The sequence below is a fragment of the Panthera onca genome, chromosome A3 (genome assembly GCF_046562875.1).
Source record: "Panthera onca isolate mPanOnc1 chromosome A3, mPanOnc1 haplotype 2, whole genome shotgun sequence".
NCBI lineage: Eukaryota > Metazoa > Chordata > Mammalia > Carnivora > Felidae > Panthera > Panthera onca.
The window spans coordinates 118,323,598-118,345,989 of NC_138341.1; the positions used below are offsets into that span (position 1 = coordinate 118,323,598).

The 22,392-nt window shown below is 42.3% G+C and overlaps 1 protein-coding gene across 1 annotated transcript in view; it reads left to right on the forward strand.

The window, feature by feature from the left end:
• The first annotated feature begins 11,095 nt into the window (after window positions 1-11,095).
• CTNNBL1 (catenin beta like 1) overlaps window positions 11,096-22,392 on the forward strand; it is a 162,928-nt gene continuing 151,631 nt past the window's right edge. The window contains exon 1 of the mRNA XM_060617361.3: window positions 11,096-11,270. Within this exon, the coding sequence (XP_060473344.1) occupies window positions 11,241-11,270 (30 nt within the window). The 5' untranslated portion in view covers window positions 11,096-11,240. The remainder of the gene's footprint in view (window positions 11,271-22,392) is intronic.

Consider the following 22,392-nt stretch of genomic DNA (forward strand, 5'->3'; position numbering starts at 1 on the left):
TGGAGCCCTTTCTTGTGCCAGTCAGAATACTGGGAACAGAGAAGAATTCAAAAGAAACTAAGAGTCTAAGCTGATTCATATAGGAAGGCCATAGCTAGGGAGAGGAGGCAAGAGAGAAGCAGACTAAGATTCCAGAGGGAAGGATAAGAGAAGAAAGATTGGGCAGGTGGTGTGCACTCTAGCCAGTGGGGCTAGACATGGGTGAGGAGGATTGTTAGGACATTTCCATTCTTGCTATTCAATAATGGCCCTGTGCTGTTTCACCAGGAGCTTTTCAAGGTCTGCTTGTTTTTTTTGTATGTATGGGTTCTCTTGTATATGTCACGTTTTATAAAGACTGGCCCAAGACAGTTCACTTCCTCTGTGGTCCACACCTATGTATTCTGTGTGTTCTATCAACATCATGATTTGGTAAAAAGATCACTTTTGAGACACACTAAACTTGGGCTTAGATCCTGGCTCGGTTATTTCTAGCTGTGTGGCCTTGGACAGATCGCTTAGCCTCTCTGAGTATTGGTTTTTCTCATCGGTAAAGAAAGGGTCATCTGGCCTTGTGTGGTTGTTGGGAGGCTCAGGGACCAAACGGAAGCCCAGTGCCTGATACACAGTTTGGATGTTTGATAAATAATGCTATTGTGGCCCAAACATAGCACATGACTTCATATACCAACATTAACTGAGCACCTACTCTGTGCCAGGCATATTCATTCTTCTCAAGTCCTTTTTTTTTTTTTTTAAATGTTTACTTAGAGACAGAGTGAGAACAGAGGAGGAGCAGAGAGGGAGACACAGAATCCAAAGCAGACTCCAGGCTCTGAGCTGTCAGCACAGAGCCCAACACAGGACTTGAACTTACGAACTGCGAGATCATGACCTGAGCCAAAGTTGGATGCTTAACTGACTGAGCCACCCAGGCGCCCCCATTCTTCTCAAGTCTGTAGCAACATTGCGAGGCTAAGTGTTTGAGGAAGACGTCTAAGAGTTCACTGAATCTTACTCCTTCTTGAGCTCACGGAGAGACCGCATTTCCTAATTTTCTTGTACTTGGTAGTGTCCGTGTGACTACTTTCTGGACAGTGGACTAGAGCTGAAGTGAAACACACCATTTCCAGGTAGACTCCTATGTACATCTCTCATGAACCTCCACCTTCTCTTTTTCCACCTACTGACTGGAGGCTAAGTTCTTCCAGGCCCTAGGGGCTGGCAAAGCCACAAAGTGGAAAGCAACTAGATGCCTGAGTCAATTCATCTCGTTCCCGGTATTCCGACTGGCACAAGAAAGGGCTCCATGAAATCCTCATGCAGCCATTCATTCGGTCAACAAAATCTTTATCAAGTTCTTGCTATTCACCAGGCAGTCTTCCGGGCTCTGGAATCCAGAGTCTGGTAGGAAGGACAGGCATTAATTGCATAATCACACAACTATAGACTCAGAGGAGAAGGAAACCAGTTATCTCAGTGGAGAACAGAGGGAAGACGGCCAGCCTGGGAGATGGTACTGGGATGCCCGGAGATCTGAAGGATATGTAGGAATTGTGAAAGGCCATGTGGCAAATACCCACTTTGGACTATTTTATCCACAAGAAATAAACATCCATTTTGTTGTTTATTACAGAAATTAGACTGCTTCGATTATTCCACTATTTTTACCCACATTTTGAAGATGATGGAAAAGAGGCTTGAGAAGATCAAATGACTTGCCCAGGGTTGCACAGCCAGATGCTGCAGGGCTGGGATTCCGAGTCCAGAACATGTTTAAAATGTAACTGATGGCTGCTTTCCTCTTAGTAGGCTTTCAATAAATATTTGTTGAATGGATGCAATTAAGAGTCTTAATTCCCTATGGGCCCCAAGCAGCACTCCTGCCAATCCGGGCTACCCCAGGGCTCAGAATGGAGTGTTGTAGAATGGTTTCCTTGTGGTTTGAGTCGCACTGAGTCAGTTAACTGCTTGTGACTCTAAATAAACATAGCCTACCTTTTGTAAATGAAAAAAAAAAAAAAAAAGAGTCTTCATTCCCTAGCCTAAATGTTAAGAACCTAGGGGGAAAGTAGCTCAAAGATAAATTGCAGAATGACCAAGAAAGAAAGAAAGAAAGAAAGAAAGAAAGAAAGAAAGAAAGAAAGAAAGAAAGAAAAATTGAGATGTATGGATCTCCTCCCCTGTAATGGAAGTTTCTGGAAGGCATGTGCTTTATTGTACTCATTATTGTACTCATTGGCACAGTGCTTGGTACTTTGCGGGTGCTCAAACATGCCTGCTCAACTGAATTCTCACAGGTGGCATAACCTGATTGTTCCCCCAACTTTTTCAGATGGTGGAGAAATACCTTGAAATCACTGTCTTTCTTGCAGAATACCATAAAGCAGTGACAGATTAATTTTAAAAGGCGTAAATTTTATATAATTTTGTGCTAAAATCACGTACCATTTTGTGCTAGGTTCTGCCATAAAAAGTAGAAGCAGGTACTAAAGTTGGGGGAAGTGCACTGGGGAATAATTACAAATAAAGGCAATTCTTCGCCTTAACCCTTCCCTCCATGAATTGGCCTACAACGGCCACTCCTCCGCAGCTGAATTTTAGAACAGGTGGGTCCAGTTCATAGAAGTGTCCTGCAGGAGCATGATTTGAAAGCCACTAGATGAGTTGGTTAGAGTAGGAGGGACCAATTTATTGATGGATACATTTTCTGTTTTCATGTTTTCATGTTACCCGCTTAAAACCAACTGGCGGCCTCCCCAGAGGAAACCAACGGGACTCTGTAAAAGCATTTTCGTATTAGCTTCATTTCTATCTGTTTTATGCTCTTCTCCATGTTTTTCTTTTTCTTACACCTTCTTTTAATTTATGCTACCTTGCTGTGTTTTATGTATCTTTGTAAGCCACCTTAAATCTTTTCTGGAAGAAGGTGGTGGTATAAATAAAAACATGTAACCTAAGTATAAAATGTAACAAGCTCTATAAAAACCTATTTCTAAAATACCAACCGTGGTTGTTTATCATGGAAAGAAGATGATTAGAGGTATGTTGGGGGGGGGGGGCGTTGTGCATCCAAAGGGGGCAGATTTATGGAATTATATGAAGCCTAAGGTATGGCATTGTAAATAACTTTAATTAATCGCATGAAGATTAAAAAATTAGTTTCATTTTATTACATATAGATATATATGTATTTTATACATTTATTATCTACTTCTGTAATAGTTCTTCAGGATATAAATTGAGAAAACACAAATAAAGAGAAGGAAGAAAATTAAAGCCACTGAGAGCCCGCGACTCGGAGAGCATCACCACCTTTGCGTTTTCTTTGTGAAAGATTCAGGGGGGGGGGGGCCCAGCAGATCTAATAGGGCTTACAGTCTGATGGACTAATGCTCCCCCCGCCTCCGCAGCCAGGTGATGGGGGAGAGGAAGAGAAGGAGGAGGAGGAGGAGAGAAAAGAAAAGGAGGGAGAGAAGGGGGGAGGAACAGAAATGGAAGGAATCTTATGCGTGGGCATCTCCGGGGGTGGACATGTAGTTGGGATGCCAAGGTAGTGCCTACTGCCTAGTCTGACTCAGGGATGAAGTCTGACCCTCCTTGGGAGAGGTGCTGCAGACAGAGGTGAGATGTGGGATATGAGCTGAACTGCCTTGGGGCCCAGACAAGTGCCACCCAGAGCTGAAGAGAAACGCCTAGAACCCATACTCGTGTAAGACACTGACTCTCCTGCTGTGAGGACACAATCAGGAGACCATGACACCTCCAGGGGCCCGCAGCTCCTGGAGCGCCGGAAAGCAATGCCCTGTACAGATTTTTTTCTAAGCAAAAATTTGAGATTTCAATCTGAGTAGAGGATTTTCTGAAACTTCTGAGACTGACACAGATCAGGTTTTCTTAACATGTGTTTCTCATGGCATTATTTCTGCAGGATACTAACAGGTGTTATGTGAAAAATGCCTTCTATGTTCACATGGGCTTGGAAAACATTGGGTGGAACAAGGTTAAACAGGTTTCCCCCTGCAAGACTGCTGGGAGCTTTCACTGTATTGTAGTGCCTTGCGATCCTCTCTGGGAAGGTGTAAATTTAGCAGCTGCCCCTCTAGCCGATCTGGGGTGCAGGGCCATTCTCTGCCTTATTGGTGTCTGCTGGCAAAGGTTCATGGAGTCTAATGGAGACTAATCAAATGCTCAGTTTATCAATAGGTCACAGTGGCTGCCAATGATGGGGATGTCACTCTTCGGTACCTAAGCTGCTTTGATTTCGTGTATCTATGCTACCTGCCAAAGTACCTAAAAGCTGAGGAGTTTAAAATACCAAAGCCTTTATTATCTCACTGTTTCTGTGGATTAGGAGGTTAGGAACATTCTAGATAGGGGATTCTGTCTCCCATGTCTCATGAGGTGGCAGTGAAGATGTCCTCTGGGGTTGCAGTCATCTGAAAGCTTAACCGGAATTGGAGACTTCACTTGTAAGTTAGACCCAATGAATCTTGCTTCCTGGCATTCATGCCCCGTGTAGTCCCTTCCCACAGTGAAAAGTCTGGCCTGTGCACCCTATAGAATATTGCAGAAATGATGGACTGTGGCTTCTGAGACTAGGTCACAGAAGACACTCTGGCTTCCCTCTGGTCTTGGTCTTTCTTGGATCACTTGCTCTTGGGGAAGCCAGCCACCACGTTATGAGAGCAGCCAGATAGAGAGGTCCATGTGGCAGGGAATTGAGGTCTCTGGCCAAGAACTAGCACCAGCCTTTGTGCAAGCTATCTTGGAAGTGACTGGCATCTTGACTACAATCTCAGGAGAGATCTTTATCCAGAAATACCCTGCTAAGCTGCTTCCAAATACCTGATCCACAGAAACTGTGTGAAATAATAAATGTTCATTGTCATTTTAAGCCACTATGTTTTGGGATAACTTGTTACACTGCAACTGATAACTAATACACATCCTTAGTGCTAGGTCTGGGTAATAACGAGCTGCTTCAGCTCACTGGTTAAGGGGATCGCTTATTTCCCAAGCCAGACGTGGTCTTAACCAGTGTCCTTTCACTGACCCCAAAGAGTGACTGCATCAATAATTCTCTCCATCTCTTATTATGAAAGCATCTCTGGAAGGTCTGACTCATGAGGATCATCGGTGTGGGGCACCGATGGGGGGGGGGGGGCTCAGAATTAGGGGTTTATGAAACTCATCACATTCTTATGAGCCATTGTGAGTGCTGGTTTTCATAGCTTTTCCAATTGTACATATTTGGCTGCAGAATCCTTTCTTTGTGCAATGGACATAGTTGGTCTGTACCCGCATCCTTTCTTCCTTCTCCCTTATTCCTGAGAGAAAGCCTTAGAAAAAGATGACCTCTCTTATTATTCATGATGTTATTGTGCCTAAGACTGCTGCCGCCATCCTGTTGGCAGGAGAATAATAAAATGAGCTCCTGGGGCGCCTGGGTGGCGCAGTCGGTTAAGCGTCCGACTTCAGCTCAGGTCACGATCTCGCGGTCCGTGAGTTCGAGCCCCGCGTCAGGCTCTGGGCTGATGGCTCGGAGCCTGGAGCCTGTTTCCGGTTCTGTGTCTCCCTCTCTCTCTGCCCCTCCCCCGTTCATGCGCTGTCTCTCTCTGTCCCAAAAATAAATTAAAAACGTTGAAAAAAAAATTTAAAAAAAAAAAAATAAAATAAAAAATAAATAAAATGAGCTCCTATGTATCCATCACCCACCCTGCTTCTATAATTATCAGCTTACCAGTAACCCTCTCATCTCTGCCCCATCCACACCCACGCTGGCCCCCACCTTGGATTATTTTGAAGCAAATTCTAGTTAATCATGTTATTTCATATATAGATTTTAGCCTGGATCTTTAAAAGATTAGGACTCTTCCTTTTTTAAATTTTTTTTTTTCAACGTTTTTAATTTATTTTTGGGACAGAGAGAGACAGAGCATGAACGGGGGGAGGGGCAGAGAGAGAGAGGGAGACACAGAATCGGAAACAGGCTCCAGGCTCCGAGCCGTCAGCCCAGAGCCGGACGCGGGGCTCGAACTCACGGACCGCGAGATCGTGACCTGGCTGAAGTCGGACGCTTAACCGACTGCGCCACCCAGGCGCCCTAGATTAGGACTCTTTCAACAACATAATCCAATTCTATCATCACACCTCAAAAAACCCTGAAATAATTCCTTTTCATTGTATATCCATGACTATTGAGTTCTTACTTGGCTTACAGTATATGGAAGAATATAAATTCTTGTGTCTAATCGAGACCAAGATCTGCCGGGAGAGATAATTACTCTTTAGCAATTCAGTAATCATCTGTGCCTGGATCATAAGTGTCAGTACCATTTGAAAGGTTAACTGAGCCCAAATCCCTACTGTGAAATGCATAGTCAGACAAGCTTGGTTTGGAGTATTGCCAGTTAATAACTCTATGACTGTGGGCAAGCAACTAAACTCTCTACATTTCCGTTTCTGAAACTATTTAAAAATAGTAGAGTGGAGAGGATCCAGGGACCTGGATTTGGGGAATGAGAGGCATAGAGAACAGGGATTTCTCCTGAACCCCAGCAAGTGTATTCGGCTCCCCAGAAAGCACAGCCCCCTTTCCACCGCCTACCCTGTAACTCTTTCCCACTCATTCAGTGTCTAAATAGAGGAGTCAGGCACTGTTATATGTTTCCAATCAGCCCACAATTGCAGGGTAGGAGCTCCATATTGGTGATAAATATACTTTATGAGTGTTTTTTGAGGATATTTTCTTAAAGGCTGTTCCAATAAATAATTTACTGAGGCAATGAAATGGAGGAAGCGACTCTGATTACTTCTTGGAATACCTAAAGCTTGAAGTTTAAGGAAGCTAGGCAGCCCACAGCTATTTAAAAACTTTCTGGAAGGGATCATTCTTCCAAGTTAAATTTTTTAAAAAGATTACAGCTCAGCAGCTGGTCTCTTGGGTGGTGCCCTTCCCCCACCCGTCTCTGTGGATGCCACTCTGAAATCACCATCATCATCACCACCACCACATGCTTTTGGACTGCTTGGTGCATAGCCCGTAGCCCCTTTTGTTTTTTTCTAAGGTATACTTGACATAACATTACATTAGTTTCAAGGATACTATGTAATGATTTTATATTTGTATATATTGCAAAATGATCACCACATTAAGTATAGTTGACAGCCGTCATCATACATAGTTATAACATTTTTTTTTCTTGTGATGAAAACTTTCAAGATCCACTCTCCTGGTTATTTGCAAATATGCAGTACAGTATTAACAACAGTCACCATGCTATGTGTTACATCCCCACGACATTCGTTTTATAACCAGAAATTATAAACCTGGAAGAGGTCACCCTTTATCCATTTCTCTGACCCCCCCACTCCCCCACTTCAGGCAACTACCAATCTGTTCTCTATATCCATGAGCCTATTTTGTTGTTGTTTTTTGTTTTGTTTTTTAGATTCCACCTATAAGTGACATCATATTTATCTTTTTTCTGTTTGACTTATTTCACATAGTTCTTCTGAACTTCCATTTTACATCTTGAAAATTGGGAGACCGTAGCATTAGGATTGGGGGGTAGAGATTTGAAGGTATTTGTTAGTATTGTTGCTGGGAATGAGTCAATCTGTGGGTTGATTGGCTCATTTATTAAACCAACCACTAGTTAGCGAGTGCCAATTAAACGCTAGGTATTATGTAAGGTTCTGACGTTATTGTGGTGAATAATACAGTAATCTCCGGCCTTCTGGAACTTAGAATATGGAAGAGAAAACAGACTCCAAATGAAGGAAAAACAAATAAATATAGAAACACCAATCAGAAGTGTCCTGAAGATAATGGTGAGGAAGGCTGATAGAGAATCTGAGCGACTGTCTTAGATCTTGTAAGTCAGAGGAGATTCCTCTGATGCAGTGACATTAAGCTGAGACCTGAAGGGTGAGTCTCCCAAGCCCCATCCCCTGGAGATTCCCAAGAAACTATTAATGGACCTTCACATCAAGATAAAGGATGCCCAGTTAAATTTTAATTTCAGAGAAGCAACAAAAACTTTTTAGTATGTTGCTAAATATTGCATGGAACATATTCATACTAAAAAATTTCATTGTTTAGCTGAAATGCAAATTTAACTGAGTGTCTTATATTTGTATGCACTAAAGTTGGCAACCTTATCCAAGATCTTCCCCAGACACCCTCTCCTGACTTACTTCCCATTTTTTCCCTCCGTACATCCTATGCTTTGTCTATAAGAAATGTTTCAACTTCTATGTCTTTGCTCATGCTGCCTCCTCTGCCTGGGTCACCAGTCTCCCATCATATCTTCTTGGTTAACTCCTCTCATCCTTTAAGCCCCAATCTAATTGGCACCTTCTCTGGGAAACCCATTGCAGGGTGCTCACCAAATCTGGTTCTCATAGGGTTTTGCCTTATGACTCTATGTTTTAAGGCCGGGTCTCCAAAAACACACAGACAAGATGGGATGTCTGCAAAAGAAAGGGTATAGGAATGATCTCATTTGTCCTGCCTCTCTGCCCCTCCAATTCCCATTTAACTCCACATAATATTAACACCAAACATTGATGGAGTACTTTTCTGTGCCAGGCACCTGCTAAGTGCTCTTTGCATGCAGCATCTTATGTAAATTCCCCATAATCTTACAAGGTAAATTCGACTGAATCTCCACTTTGCAGGCAAGGGGATCAGGCACGTAGAGGTGAAGTCAGCTGGCTGACGATGTTTCCACAGCTGTGAAATGAGGATCATAATGTTATATTCCTCATTAGGTTTTCTCCAATTAGCATGTGGGTTCCAAGAGGGCAGGAACTTTTTTCGTACAGACTTCTATATCCTCAGAGCCTGGAATTGTGTCGGGCATTGAGTAGGCACTCAGCAAATACTTGATGAATGAACAAATGAGTCACCTTACAGAGGAAGAGAGCACAATTTAGAGAGAGAAAGTAACTCACAGGCAGAGCACACAGGTAGATGTGGTGGAACTTTGAGGAGAACCACAATCAGTGGTGTGTTGGTGAATGTGTAACAACCAGCTCTCTGAAACATCAGTAACCCTGTAGCATTTGTTTGTAGCATTTGTTGATTTCCATGGTGTAAATACTCCCACTGTGACCAATCTCAAGCAACCAACCTGACGTCAATCAACTTGAAAATTTCCTGACAATTTAACTATAGGCTCTTGTTGTCCTGTTTATATGAGCTGACTCCAGCACACCAAATACTGGGACATAATTCCAAAGGGTACACAGTTCCAAAGGGTACATTCCACCATTACTCACCTTCCCTCCTTGAATAAGGCCAAGTCCATAGAGTTAAGTGGAGGGAGGCGGCGAGAGACACCTAAATAATTCAGTTCAAAGCAGGTTGCATAGGTGATTCTTAAAAAACAAAAACACACACACAAAAACCCAATCACAAAACTTTCCTGCTTAAAGCTTTTCAATTGATTCCTAATGCTCTTAGCGTAAAACTCAGTCTCCTTACCATGGCCCACGAAACCTCCTTCTGTGTCAGGCACTGTATGAGGCTTTTTGTACAAGGGTATAATGGTGAACATGACAGACACAATTCCTGCTCTCATGGAGCCTGTGTCCAGCAAATAAGGCTGCCAATAAATAAGCAATCAACCATTAAGTAGAAAATTACAGATGGAGATATATGTGCCATATAGGAGGTGCTAGAAAACAGAATAATGAGGAATGAGAAGGCACTGCCTCCTTGGACTGGACGTGAGTTGAGGAAGGCTACTCTAAGAAAGTGCCCTTTGAGACCTGAAGGATGAGGAAGAGTTGGATGAGGTATGGGGCTGGTGGCCAGGCAGAAGAGGAGACGATTTGGAGCTTTGAAAAGTTACATTAAAATAACTTCTGTATAATTGGAGACAAGCAGAGATGGGATGGGGAGGATGGTTAACAATATTGCTGTGGTCTGAATGTTTGTATCCCACCCAAATCCGTAAATTGAAATCCTAACCTTCAAGGTGACGGTATTAGGAAGTGAGGATTTCAGCAGGTGATTAGATCACAAGGGTGGAGCCTTCATGCACGAGATTAGTGCTTTTATAAAAGAGGCGGGAGAAAGCTTCCTCACCCCTTTCCTCCATGTGAGGACATAATGAGAAAGCACCGTCTATGAACCACATTGTAGCCTCACCAGACAACGAACCTGTTGGTTTATTGATCTTGGATTTCCCAGCCCCAGAACTGTGAAGAAATAAATTTCTGTTGTTTGTAAGCCCCCCAGTGTATGCTATTTTTCTCACAGCAGCCTGAATGGACTAAGACAAATACCACGGATGTGAAGATCGGGGCTAAATGGCTAAGAAGACTAAGAGGGAAGTTTAACACCCTTTGAAGATAGAGCCTTATTTAAATCCCAGGAGCTCAGATGCACTCTTTGAAGATTCTCTTCCAATCGTGGCCACCTTCCTCCCACAGAAAACCTTTCTACATCTCTCAGGTAGAAACAAGATCATCCAGTTCCCAGAAAACCTTGCATAGAGGGAGAAGAAGCCCGGATAGGGAGATGTGATCACCAACAGTTTCTTTGTCAGTAATAGTTGGAGGCATTGGACAATACACTTTGAGCCAGCACTGTCCTAAAAAATACAAAGGGAGCCGAAAAAAGAGCCACATAGGTAATTTACATTTTCTACTAACCACGGTTAAGACGAGAAAAGAAACGGGTAAATTAATTTTATATTTTATTTGACCCAATATATTCAAAATATAATTTCAACATGTAATCAATATGTCTTAGAAATCCAGTGTGTAGTGTATTTCAAGCCCTCGGTAGCCATATGTGGTTAGCGGGTATAGAACTGGATAGTGTAGTTCTATGCCTCAGTTTCCTTATCTGTGAAACGGGGATAAAATTGGCTAGGTCACTGGAAGGAGAGCACCTGTGAAACACTCAGCACTCCGCCCTGCACATAGGCGGCGCCCAATAAATCTTGGCTCCTTTCCGTCTTTTCCCTCGCCGCCCCGCCCCCTTCAAGTCTCCGCCTCCTTTCCCCGCCCCCTCCAGGCTCCGGGCGGAAGCAGTACCGTCGCAAATGCAGCGCGCTTTACGGTGGCGTTGCCTTTTCCCGCAGTGTGGCCAGGTTGCGTGTCACAAGAACTTTCAGCTCATTGGCTCTGCGGCCCGCTCTCGGCGCTTTACGGCGGTGTGGCTGGAGCCCCTGCGGAGGGGGCCGCGTTTTGGGCGTGAGTGGAGGGAACCCGAGTAGCAGGTGTTGGCGGGGCCTGAAACCATGGACGTGGGCGAACTTCTGAGCTACCAGGTATGTGGGACGAGGAGGGCCGGCGGGCCGTCCCCTCACCCGGGAAGCGGTCGCGTGGTCCGGGAACCAGAGCCCCTTTATCTCACCTCCTCACCTCCTCTCACCTCTGTCCCCGGCCCGAGTCCCCTCACTTCTCATGCCACCGGCTACTCTTTTCACTTTACTCCCCCGAGACTTTCCTGGGCGCTTTCAGTTCATTCCTTCTTAGAGCCCAGGCCCCTCCCTCTCAACTCCAGCCTGGGCCTCTTCTCACCCTCCCCTGCTCCGGGGCCTGGCTCCCTTCAACTCTTCTGAAGGCCCCGGACCATCTTCACAACCATCTTCCTTCAACTCTCTCTTGTCCCCCATCTTTGAGTTGTTGGTGGTGGTGGGAGGGCCCTGGTCTTTCCTGCATTTGAGCCCCGGCTTCTCCACTGACTGGCCCTGTGGGTTCTGGACAAGTCGTTTTGCCCTCTTGGAGCGTTAGTTTTTGTATATATGAAACGGAGACAGTAATAACTTCCTAGTAGGGTTGTTTGAGGACTATATTAACTATTGGGTGTGAAAGCTGGTTTTAAAGTGTAAAAGCTGTGTTAACTGCTGTTGTTGGGAGATGTTTGGAATTCTAGCATGGGATGGGACTCTAGGGATCTTGTTTTCCCTGCTCAGGCGACTTAGTGGGAGACGATGGCCCAGAGGGCAGAAAGGACTTACCGAGAGTCACTCAACACGTACGAGCTGGTATTAGAGCTAAGGTCTCCTGGCTCCCAGTTCAAAGGTTTCCCTCTCTTTGACTTTCTAAAGAGGTCCCTTGTAGTTGTTCATATGCCTATTAAACACTTGAAACGGAGCTAGTATGAATTGAAAAGTACTCTAGGTGTAAAGTCACACTGAATTTTGAAGATTCATGTGAGAAATAACATTTTTAAACCGATTCTATGATCTTATTGATCAAATCAATTACCTTGATTATTGATTATGTTGATTAATCATATGCGTAATCGGTGACATAAAATTATATTTAAGATAAATTTTACCTGTTTCTGTTGATTTTTTTAATGTAGCTACTAGCCTTTTAAAATTAAAATTTACATATATAACTGGTCTTTATTCCCATTGGACAGCTCTGTAGTAGAGAACAGGTGATTAAGAGCCATGAGTCTGGAGCCGCATGTCTCTTGGAGTCTGTTTTGCTACTAACTGGCTGCTGTAACCTTGAACAAAATACTTAATCTCTCTATGCCTTGTTTTCCTTATTTGTAAATGGGGGCAAAGATGGTACCTACCACATAAGCCTGTTGCAAAGTGCTTAGGCCAATGCTTGTCAAAGTGTGAAGGTTCAGGAAACGTTAGCAATCATATTCACGCCACTCCCTCAGCCAGTATACAAAGAATGGACCTTGAAGACTGTAGACATCGTAGAAAAGAGCTCATAAGCAATGGGAGATAAATAGCCAAGAGATTTCTCTCTTTAAGACAGTTATTGAGCCAGAAAGAAGAAAGGAAGTGGGAGGATTGTCTGTTTGAGAGTTGTAGAATGGCTAGTCCATTGACTCAGAATATTAAAGCTAGAAGAGGTTCATTCATTTGCTCAAAAAACATGTATTGAATGCCTACCGTATAATGCACCAAATCCTCTGACGATAAGGCATTAAAGGAAACAGACGAGGTTCTTGCTTTTGTGGAGCCTGTAGTCTGGTAGGGAAGTAGCAAGATAATGGGTCAATAAACATTCAGATTGTGATAGGTGCTTTGAAGGGTAAGCAGGGTATGTGGTAGAACTGTGCTGTTTGGTGTGGTCACCTGTCACGGGGCACCTGTGACTACTGAACACTTGCAATGTGTTGGAATTGAGATCTGTATGTGTAAAGTTGGAATTGAGATCTGCTGTATATGTAAAGTACACATTGGATTTCCAAGACTTAGTATGAAAAAATTAATATATATTAATACTTTTTATATTGATTCCATATTGAGATATAATACTTTAGATATATAGGCTTAAAGAAAATATATTATTAAAATTAATGTTACTTTTTGAAAACTTTTTAAATGTGACTACTAGAAAATTTAAAGTTATATATGTGGCTCATTTGTGGCTTTCAGTATATTTTTATTAGACAGTGCTGCTAAAGAAAATAGCCCCTGGCAGTAGGAGACAGGACCTGTTACCTTTGGTAATATGGTCTGGGAAGGACCGTGAGGAATGGATGTTAAAAGGACTGAAGGTTGAGAAGGAGCCAATCATGGAAAAGGGCAGAATGATCAAGGCAGAAGGAAGGGCAGGTATGGGGACTATAAGGTAGAAGCTGGTGTAGCCTGTTAGAAGACCAGGAAGGGGACCGATGTAGCTGGAACGTGGGTGAACAGGAGAATGGCAGGTGATGGATAAGAGATGTAGGCAGACGACAGACTATGTAGGCCTTCCTATAGGCCATGACAAGGAGTTGGAATTTTATTTGGAGACATGTTATAAATAACCTAATGCACCCCACTTGTTTACATATAGAAAGCAAACCCCATTCTGGTAAAGCACTTCCCTGAGGTTGTGGGCTAAGGGGGTGGCAGAGTTGAAACCAGAATCCTGATCTTATTTTCAACCCTGTTCATTCCCCACGTGCACTATTCATGCGTGCTGTTTCCTTTCTGTAAGATTGATGTGCACTCCTCCTGTTCCTAAAAGATGGTACAGTCTGGAATCTAGTCCATAATCAATCAAATGCACCCATCCTCTTGTGGCAATGCGTGAGGATCATTTGAATTAATGGATGCAAAAGCTCTTCAAAAACAGTAACATTTTATAGATATGCAAGATGCATTACTTACCTGTGTGATCTCTCAAAGTCTTTATAACAACCCTACGAAGAAGGTACTGTTTTTAACCTTGGTTGTACAGACGAGGGAACTGAGGCGCAAAAAAGCACCTACCTCATAGCTGAAGCTCTTAATGACTGTGCTGGACTGCTGCCTACTCTGTGCCTGATGCTGAACTAAAGTGCTTCCCGATGAGTTCTTACAGTTAATTCTTGACATGCCTTTTGAGGGGGGTGGTATGCCTATTTTATAGAAAAGAAAACTCAAGCGAGGGAGGTCAGTTACCTGCTCAAAGACAGTCGGTAAGAAGCAAAGCCAGAACTAGAACCAAACGAATACCCAAATCTAGTTTTCCATTTTGTCTTCAGAGTTTTAAAAACTTTAAAAATTGAAGTATGGTATACATATAGAAGAATGTAGTATAGAAAAATTTAAATGCCGTGGATTATAGTTACGATTTACAAAGTGGACTCAATGTGACCACTGAAGTTTGTTTCTCCGGGACATGTTGTTTGATTTGAACGTCCCCACCCCTAGAGTTTGATTCAGTGCCTCCTGTGGGACCTTAGAATTTGCATTTCTTTTTTTTTTTTAATTTTTTTTTTAATGTTGATCTATTTTTGAGAGAGAGAACATGAGCGGAGAGAAAGAGGAAGATGCAGAATCCGAAGTAGGCTGTAGACTCTGAGCTGTCAACGCAGAGCCTGACGTGGGGCTTGAACCCATAAATCATGAGATCGTGACCTGAGCCTAAGTCAGACACCCAACTTACTGAACCACCCAGGCACCCCAGAATTTGCATTTCTAACAAGATCTCAGGTGATGCTGAAGCAGAGGGTCCAGGGATTACGTTTTGAAACCGGTCCCTGGTCTAGAATGATCTACATTCCTTTTAAAATTTTTCTCAGCTGAGATTCTCCTCCCTTCTCATAGCCGTTAGTTTGCAGTTTTTTGAGCTTAAGTTATACTTATTCCCTGCCATCCAAGATATGGAGAGCAAATCACTTAATCTTTCTGGGCCTCAGTTTCCTCATATGCCTAATGAAGGGATTAAGTAAGTCTCTCTGAGCTCCCTTCTAACTTTAAATTCTGTGATACTAATTATTTAGGCCAAGAGCTCTAGAGATTTCAAGGGATAAAAAAAGCTTGATGTAGGAGAATGAATCGGGGCTGAAAATCTGAGAGATTTGAGTTTTAATCCTCCCTTTATCATTACTTATCTGGGTGACTCAGGACAAGTCACTTCCCCTCTCTGTATATCATTTTTTTTTAACCACCTGTAAAATGAAGGACTTGAGCCATAAGAATTCTGGTTGTTTCTTTTCCTGGAATTAAGAGATTAAGGTAAGCAAGGAAGATACGTAATGTCAAGAAAAATGTTTATTAAAAGTATTTTCATATTTTTTGGGTGCTTCCTGAATTTCATTTTTGGGGCAGCTTGGTGGGAAGATTCCAATTTTCTGCTGTGATTGGTTCTGCTAGTAATAGAGTTAGGCAGTGAGTGCCTCAGTATATGCCTTATATCCTTGACATATGTTAACTATTCATTTAAGAAGACAGGAGAATTATACAGTGTGGACAGGAGGTGGTGGAAAAAGTCTTAAAGAGGAAGCCAGTTATGTTCCCAATATGGAAATGTACTTTTTTGATGCCTTCAGGCTTAGACATCTCATCAAGAAGTGTGCCCAGCAGTTCCTTGGCTGAGAAGTGTCTGCTGCATAGGCGTGTATATGAACTTCAGGGCATTCTCATTAATACTAATTCCACAGATGTCTGGGAAAAGTTCTTACCTTCCAAGTTTTGCAATAAAGAATTCACATTTAGTGCAGCTGGGCTCAGTGGGAATGACTTGCTTTGTGACATGAGAAGTGTGCTCTGTGAGGCAGATTGGGGTCAGGGACCCTTGCTTTTAGCAATACTGCAGACGCCCACTCCTCTTGTTAGCTATCAGTGATATCGTAGCATCTCCTTGGATTGCAGGAGCTTACAAGAATGTATAATCTTGCTCCTTTCCCCTTTGAAGTGAAAACATTTTAATGACAGTAAACTGACAGGAATAGTATTAAAAAGAAAGTGTTTGAGAGAAGGAAAAGTACCCTAATCTAACAAATATTTTTATATTCCCACAGTTCTTATATGCTGGATAGCTATAATCATTGTGTATATACTGTTTTGTATTCTATCTTTTTTTTTTAATGTTTATTTATTTTTGAGAGGGAGAGAAAGAGAGAAGACAGAGCTCTAGAAAGGGCTCTGGAAGGGCCAGAGAGAGAGGGAGACACAGAATCTGAAGCAGGCTCCGAGCTGTCAGCACAGAGCCCGATGCGGGGCTGGAACTCACGAACCGCGAGATCATGACCTGAGCCGAAGTCGGATGCTTAACCTACTGAGCCACCCAGGCGCCCCATGTATTCTATCTTTTTAATACTGCCAGAAATATTTTCTGTGTTTCTGCATAGTCTTCGTGTTATTTTTAATGTTTTCGTACCTTTTGCTAAAGCGATAGACTATTTTCCCTTAAGTTGTTCCTCTGTAATTAGAAGAATTATCTATAATTATTTTATAATTATTTGGTTTCCAGGTTTTCGTTCTTGGAGATACTCTTGCAGTGAACTTCTTTATTTGTGTGGCATTTTCCCCCTCCCACCTACCGTTAGAAATTACCATATGCCATCTCCTGTGCTAAGTATTGCATGTACAAAACTTATTAAGACATGGTCCTGGACTTTAAAGAATTCATAACCTAAGGAATGAGACAGATATTTCAACAACAAACAGTGTGAATAAAGGATTATGGGAGCATCATGGAAGGAATGATTGGATAATGCCCGGAGAAGGGGTGTATTCATGGGATGAATTTGACATGGTCACTGAAGAAAAGGGAGATGTTGGAATCTCAGCCGCGGTGAATGAATAGGAGTTCTGTGGGCAATGAAGGAAGCTGAGGAGAGTCATTCTTGACTAGGATTAGTGAGAGCAGAAGCATGGGAGTGAGATGTTCCGAGCATTGAGTCAGTGGAGGGGAGTGGCAGATGATGGTGTCCCTCGACTGCAAATACATTAAGAAACCCATAGTGCTCCTATGGAATTAGTCCTTTGTCAGTTTACGGTGCTAACAGCGTGCGTGTTCTGGTCCTACCACAATCTTGATACTGCTAGTTGTCACAATTTGATTTTTTCTCATTAATCTAGTAAGTATGTAAAGTGTTAGTTCAGATTTGCTGTAATAGGCATTTTTTTTCCCCTGTGTTTATCATTTGTGTTTCTTATCATCTGCCTCTTTCTCCACAAGGTAGTGTTGTAGTTTGTAATTGAGTTTTCCTGTTGTCATTTTTGTTGATGGTGTGGATGTAAGAAGCATTTTGGAAGCCTGAACACCTGTGCTCCTTCTGTGGCGCCCCATTTTACCTACAGCCCTGAGAATATTATCCTAATCGTGATGTTGTTTTACAGTATCGTGAAATAGGCTTTTCTTGCATGACAGTTTAGACTAGGGCTTTCACGGTTGCTTTTTGTTCGTAGCGGGACTATAAACAACAGATAAAGAGCTATTTTCATTGATATTCCCATTTCAGAGTGTTTTCTGTTTCATCTCCTGAGTGGTATTTTTCTTAAGTTCGTCTCCTCTCTTTGCAGCTTCCTCATCCTCTTTCTTCCTGGTGCATTCTCTTCATACTCACAAAACACCTACTTATGTGCCTCCTTGCACATTAGGCCGTTAACTTAGACCAGCACCTAGCAGGCTGTCTCACCTATAACTGATGCTTAAAGAATGGTTGTTTAATGATTGGGTGAGTGAACCAGGACGTACCTTCAGATATGCTCTGGTTGTTTCCCTCTTATCTCGTTTGCTTGCTGACTCGTATGTCTTTGCTTTCGTGTTAGACCTCAAGAATATTTGACTCAAATATGTTACTTCAGCTTCTGAATTGCCCTCTTGCATATCATCTCTTGCTACTCTTGCCGCAAAACCTACATTTTAAAAAGTTTTATTTTTATTTATTTTTAATTTTTGAAGTTTATTTACTTGTTTTGAGGGAGACAGAGACAGCGTGCAAGCAGGAGAGGGGCAGAGGGAGAGGGAAAGGGAAAGAGAGAGAATCTCAAGCAGGCTCCACCCTGCCCGTGCAGAGCCCAGTGTGGGGCTCAAACTCACAAAACTGTGAGATTATGACCTGAGCCGAAACCAAGAGTCAGATGCTCTACCAACTGAGCCACCCAGGTGCCCCTAAAAGTTTTATTTTGAAGTAATGTTGAATTTACAGGAAATTACAAAAATAGTAAAGAGAGTTTGAGTTTCCATTTACTCCTCACCCAGTGTCTCCTAAAGTTAACATCTTCTGTAAGCATAGTACAATGATCAAAATCAGGAAATTGACATTCATATGCCAGTAACTGAATTACAGACTTAATTCAGATGTCATTAGTTTTTTCCACTAATGCCCTTTTCCTGTTCCAGGATCCTATCCAGGATCCCGCATTGCATTTAATTGTCATTTTTGTTGTCTTGTATGATCTTGACATTTGTGAAGAGTACTGGTCAGTTGTTTTCTAGAATGTCCAAAACCTACATTCTTGAAGGTTGTCAATACCCTCTGCCAGAGATTTTCTTGAGCCTCATTACTCTTGATTTTTCATTGGAATTTGATTCTATAATCCTTTTCCTCATCCTAGATGAACTCATCCATTCTTCAATCTTTCATCACCTAGGTGTAGACAACTGTTAGCTCACTAGCCCTAGTCTAGTTTCATGTGTCTTTTGAGCATTCTGACCAGATGTTCTGGTATCACATGATTTTCTGTATCTCTACTCTTGCCCCACCACCTACCCCTGATTTTGCATTTTAGTCAGGGGTGTCTCTGTTCAGCAGATTTTAAAGAAGCTTTGGAGATACTTCTCAAAGATGAAAGACGAGGTTCTTTTCCCCATGAATCATAAGATCTTGTGAACAAAGAGGTCTAGCTCCTTTCTCAGGAGTCAGGAGGGTGTTGAGCTCTGAAAATGTTTAAGCCACACATAGCTCTTGCTCACATAGCTTGCAGTCTAAGGGGCGGGGGGCATCCCACGGATTTGAAAACAGATGATCCAGTCCACGGCGTCGTTGGCGTTATAGAAGAATGAACAAAATTGGATGGCACGGGCAGGAGCATCTCTGCTGTCGGGAAAGCTTTGCAGAGAAAGTGTTGCTTCTTCAGTCTTCTCTCTATTCCTTCCTTTCTATTTCAGCTGCCACCATTGTTGTTTAGACCATTGGGACTTTGTCAAATAAGTAGTTTTCAGTGGGTCTTACTTTTTTGTTTTTGTGGATCTTGTAGCGGCATGGTGAATGTGGGTTTATTTTCTTTATAGGCCAACAGAACTGTTTTCTCTGGTCATAGACTTCAGTCCTACCTATTTCAGCTTCCTTGGAGGTGGGTGTTATTGAGATGCCTGATTTTGGCAGTGGACTTGAAGAAGACAGCCATAACTTTCTGCAGTCTCTCACTAGGTGTCGTTTAAATTGGGGGATTGCAGGACACTGGGAAGCTCAGTCAGCGGGGCATGCGACTGTCGATCTCAGGGTTGTGAGTTTGAGCCCCGTGTTGGGTGAGAGCTTACTTAAATAAGTCCATAAATTGGGGGATTGATAAATTCAATTTATAAAGCTTACCCCAATGGAGAAGTTTACAAATGTAAAAATGACTACATTGGAGAATGTAGATGGCTCAGAGAAGCTTGTCAGCTCTATTGGAGAAAATAATTGAAAGCGTGTGCTCACTAGGTGTTAGTGTGGTGAATGAATGAACACTCACTTGGGGGTCAGACTGCCCGTGTTTGAATCCCACCTCTGCTGTTTGCCGGCTGTGTGACCTTGGGTCAGTTATTAACCTCTTCAAGCCTCAGGTCTCCATCTTTAAAATGGAGATTTTATAATAGTGTATCTCTGCCCGCCAGTAGAAAAACAAAACAGAACAAAACTCCATTTTACATCCTTTTTAAAATACAGGATTAAATAAGAGTGGGTAGTGCTAAGTAGTATAGTGCCTGACCCTTAAGTGCCCAGTAAATGTTAGCTTTTGATTTTTAATTATTGATATAATTACAAACAACACACATGCTGTAGCAAAAGAAAAAATGTTTTTTTGAATTCTGCAGAGCTGCCTCAGTATTCCCAAGGTCATTGGTCCCTTGGAGATTAAGGTTTAGAGTGCTATAAAAGGAAATGAGAACAGTTTGTCACCCACACATGCCACAGTATAGAACTGTTCTCAATAGATTAAAGCACAACCCTACTCTGCCACAGTTAGCAGTCATTGATATCAAGAATTATGTCATCAACACAGTAATTCTTTTCCCCAGGTCTCTCTAATATTGCTGAGATATCTCACTGTTCCCCTTTTCTAGTGCCAGAAATCTCATTTACAAATTACTCCTTTCTTTTTCTTTCTTTCTTTCTCTCTCCACCCCCGCAAGGTTCCTGAAGGAAGTGGTTGTTTTGGTCTGAGTCTTATATAGCTATAGAGAAATTGGAGTTAGGAGAAGGTATAGCTGAGATTCTCTTACTTTCTCCGGAGTCAGCCATTTGGTTTTAGTATTTCAGCTGAATGATTCAAAGCCGTTTTCTTTTCTGCAGTGTTCTAGGAGTGACTGATCTGAAAGTATGTTGGCCTAAACTTTAAAACCCCATCTCCATGGTGGGTTGGTAAATAGAAACTAGATTATCTTCATCCTGAGTTCAGTGAAAGATCTAGTGAGACTACCACAGTGCATTTTCATCTCTTAACTCGTTTTAGATTATCAGTTGCCTGTGAGCAGATTATCTACTTGGGCTCCTTAGCCTTCCTGTCAGCTCCCCAGCAATGTCCAAAGCCATTGACTGAACTGAGAAGGTTTGAAATCAAGCAGAGAGTGTTATGATGCTTCTCTCTGAATGTGTCTGACTATATTCCAGAGGCACATATGCTCGGTTATTGAACAGTTTGGCATTATTTATGTGCTTGTTTTGTTAACACATAAACTTGAGAATTGATTACATTTTTTATTTGACCCACCTCTCTTCAGTTAAAAGCATCGGAGTTAAAATTATTTTTGGGATTTTTAATAAGCATAAACATTAACAGTACATCAGTCTTCTAGTGTATCTATCATGTTGGAATGCTATTTTCTTTGCAGCTTTGGATAAAAATAAAAGAATTGTAGCTAGAGTTTGTCCTGTTATCTTTTACTGGCCTCTTCAAACATTAATACTTCCATGGGAACAGCTAATAGCGTCTCATATTAATGATAAGGGAAATCTGAGCATTTCAAGGCTATGTAATTATTGACAGAGAAGCTGAAACATGGAATGGGAACTCTGGCCAGGAGTAGCTGTTGGGCAGAGGAAGGTAGAAATGCCAGAAAATCAACAGAATGCTAACACTTAGCAAGAAAGGAGGATAAGAAACAACATCACCGTTGATGAATTGGGGGTTGTCATGGGAAGAAACCCACGTTGAGGTTTCTTTTTATTTTATTTATTTTCTTATTTTTGAGAGAGAGAGAAAGCGAGATCGAGTGCAGAAGGGCGAGGGAGAGGAAGAGAGAGAATCTTAAACGGGCTCCATGCCCAGTGGGGCTTGATCTCACGGCCCATGAGATCATGACCTTGGCCAAAGAAAAGAATTGGACACTCATCCGACTGAGCCACCAGGTGCCCTTCATATCACCGTTTTAAAAAAGGAACCTCAGCCTGGGTGGCTCAGTCGGTTAAGCATCTGGCTCTTGATTTTGGCTCAGGTCATGATCTCACAGGTTGTGAGATGAAGCCCCTCATGGGGCTCTGCGCTGACAGCATGGAGCCTGCTTGAGCTTCTCTCTCTCTCTCTCTCTCTCTCTCTCTCTCTCTCTCTCAGTAAATAAACATTTAAAAAAATTTAAAAGGTGGTATGAGTTATATTGAGTTGCACTAACTCCTCTTTTGTCTGGTGTCTTTGGAAAATGTGGTGTTCCTCATAAATAGATTTTCCAGATAGCAGAAACTTCTAAGTGGAGCGGGAGTGCTAGAATAAGAACTTTCTCTTTTTCCAGGTGGGGCAGGCATGGCATAGGGAGGGAAAGTGACTTGCCTCAGGATCCCACGTACTTGATTGATAAAATGGAGTTCAGAACGGTGCTTTTTCTGTATTTAAAACTTGAATTTTCGTTTTGTGTGGAGTTCTTTCTAAAACATAAACATTCTTGCCATTCTCAATCGGTCAGACTGTTGTTTTCTTAGGGTCATGATTATGAACACATGTTAATTGTGCCCAGATTTCTCTTACGGTCTTTTGAGGTGTGGGAAGTTTTTAACTCCTGTATTAAAACACTTCG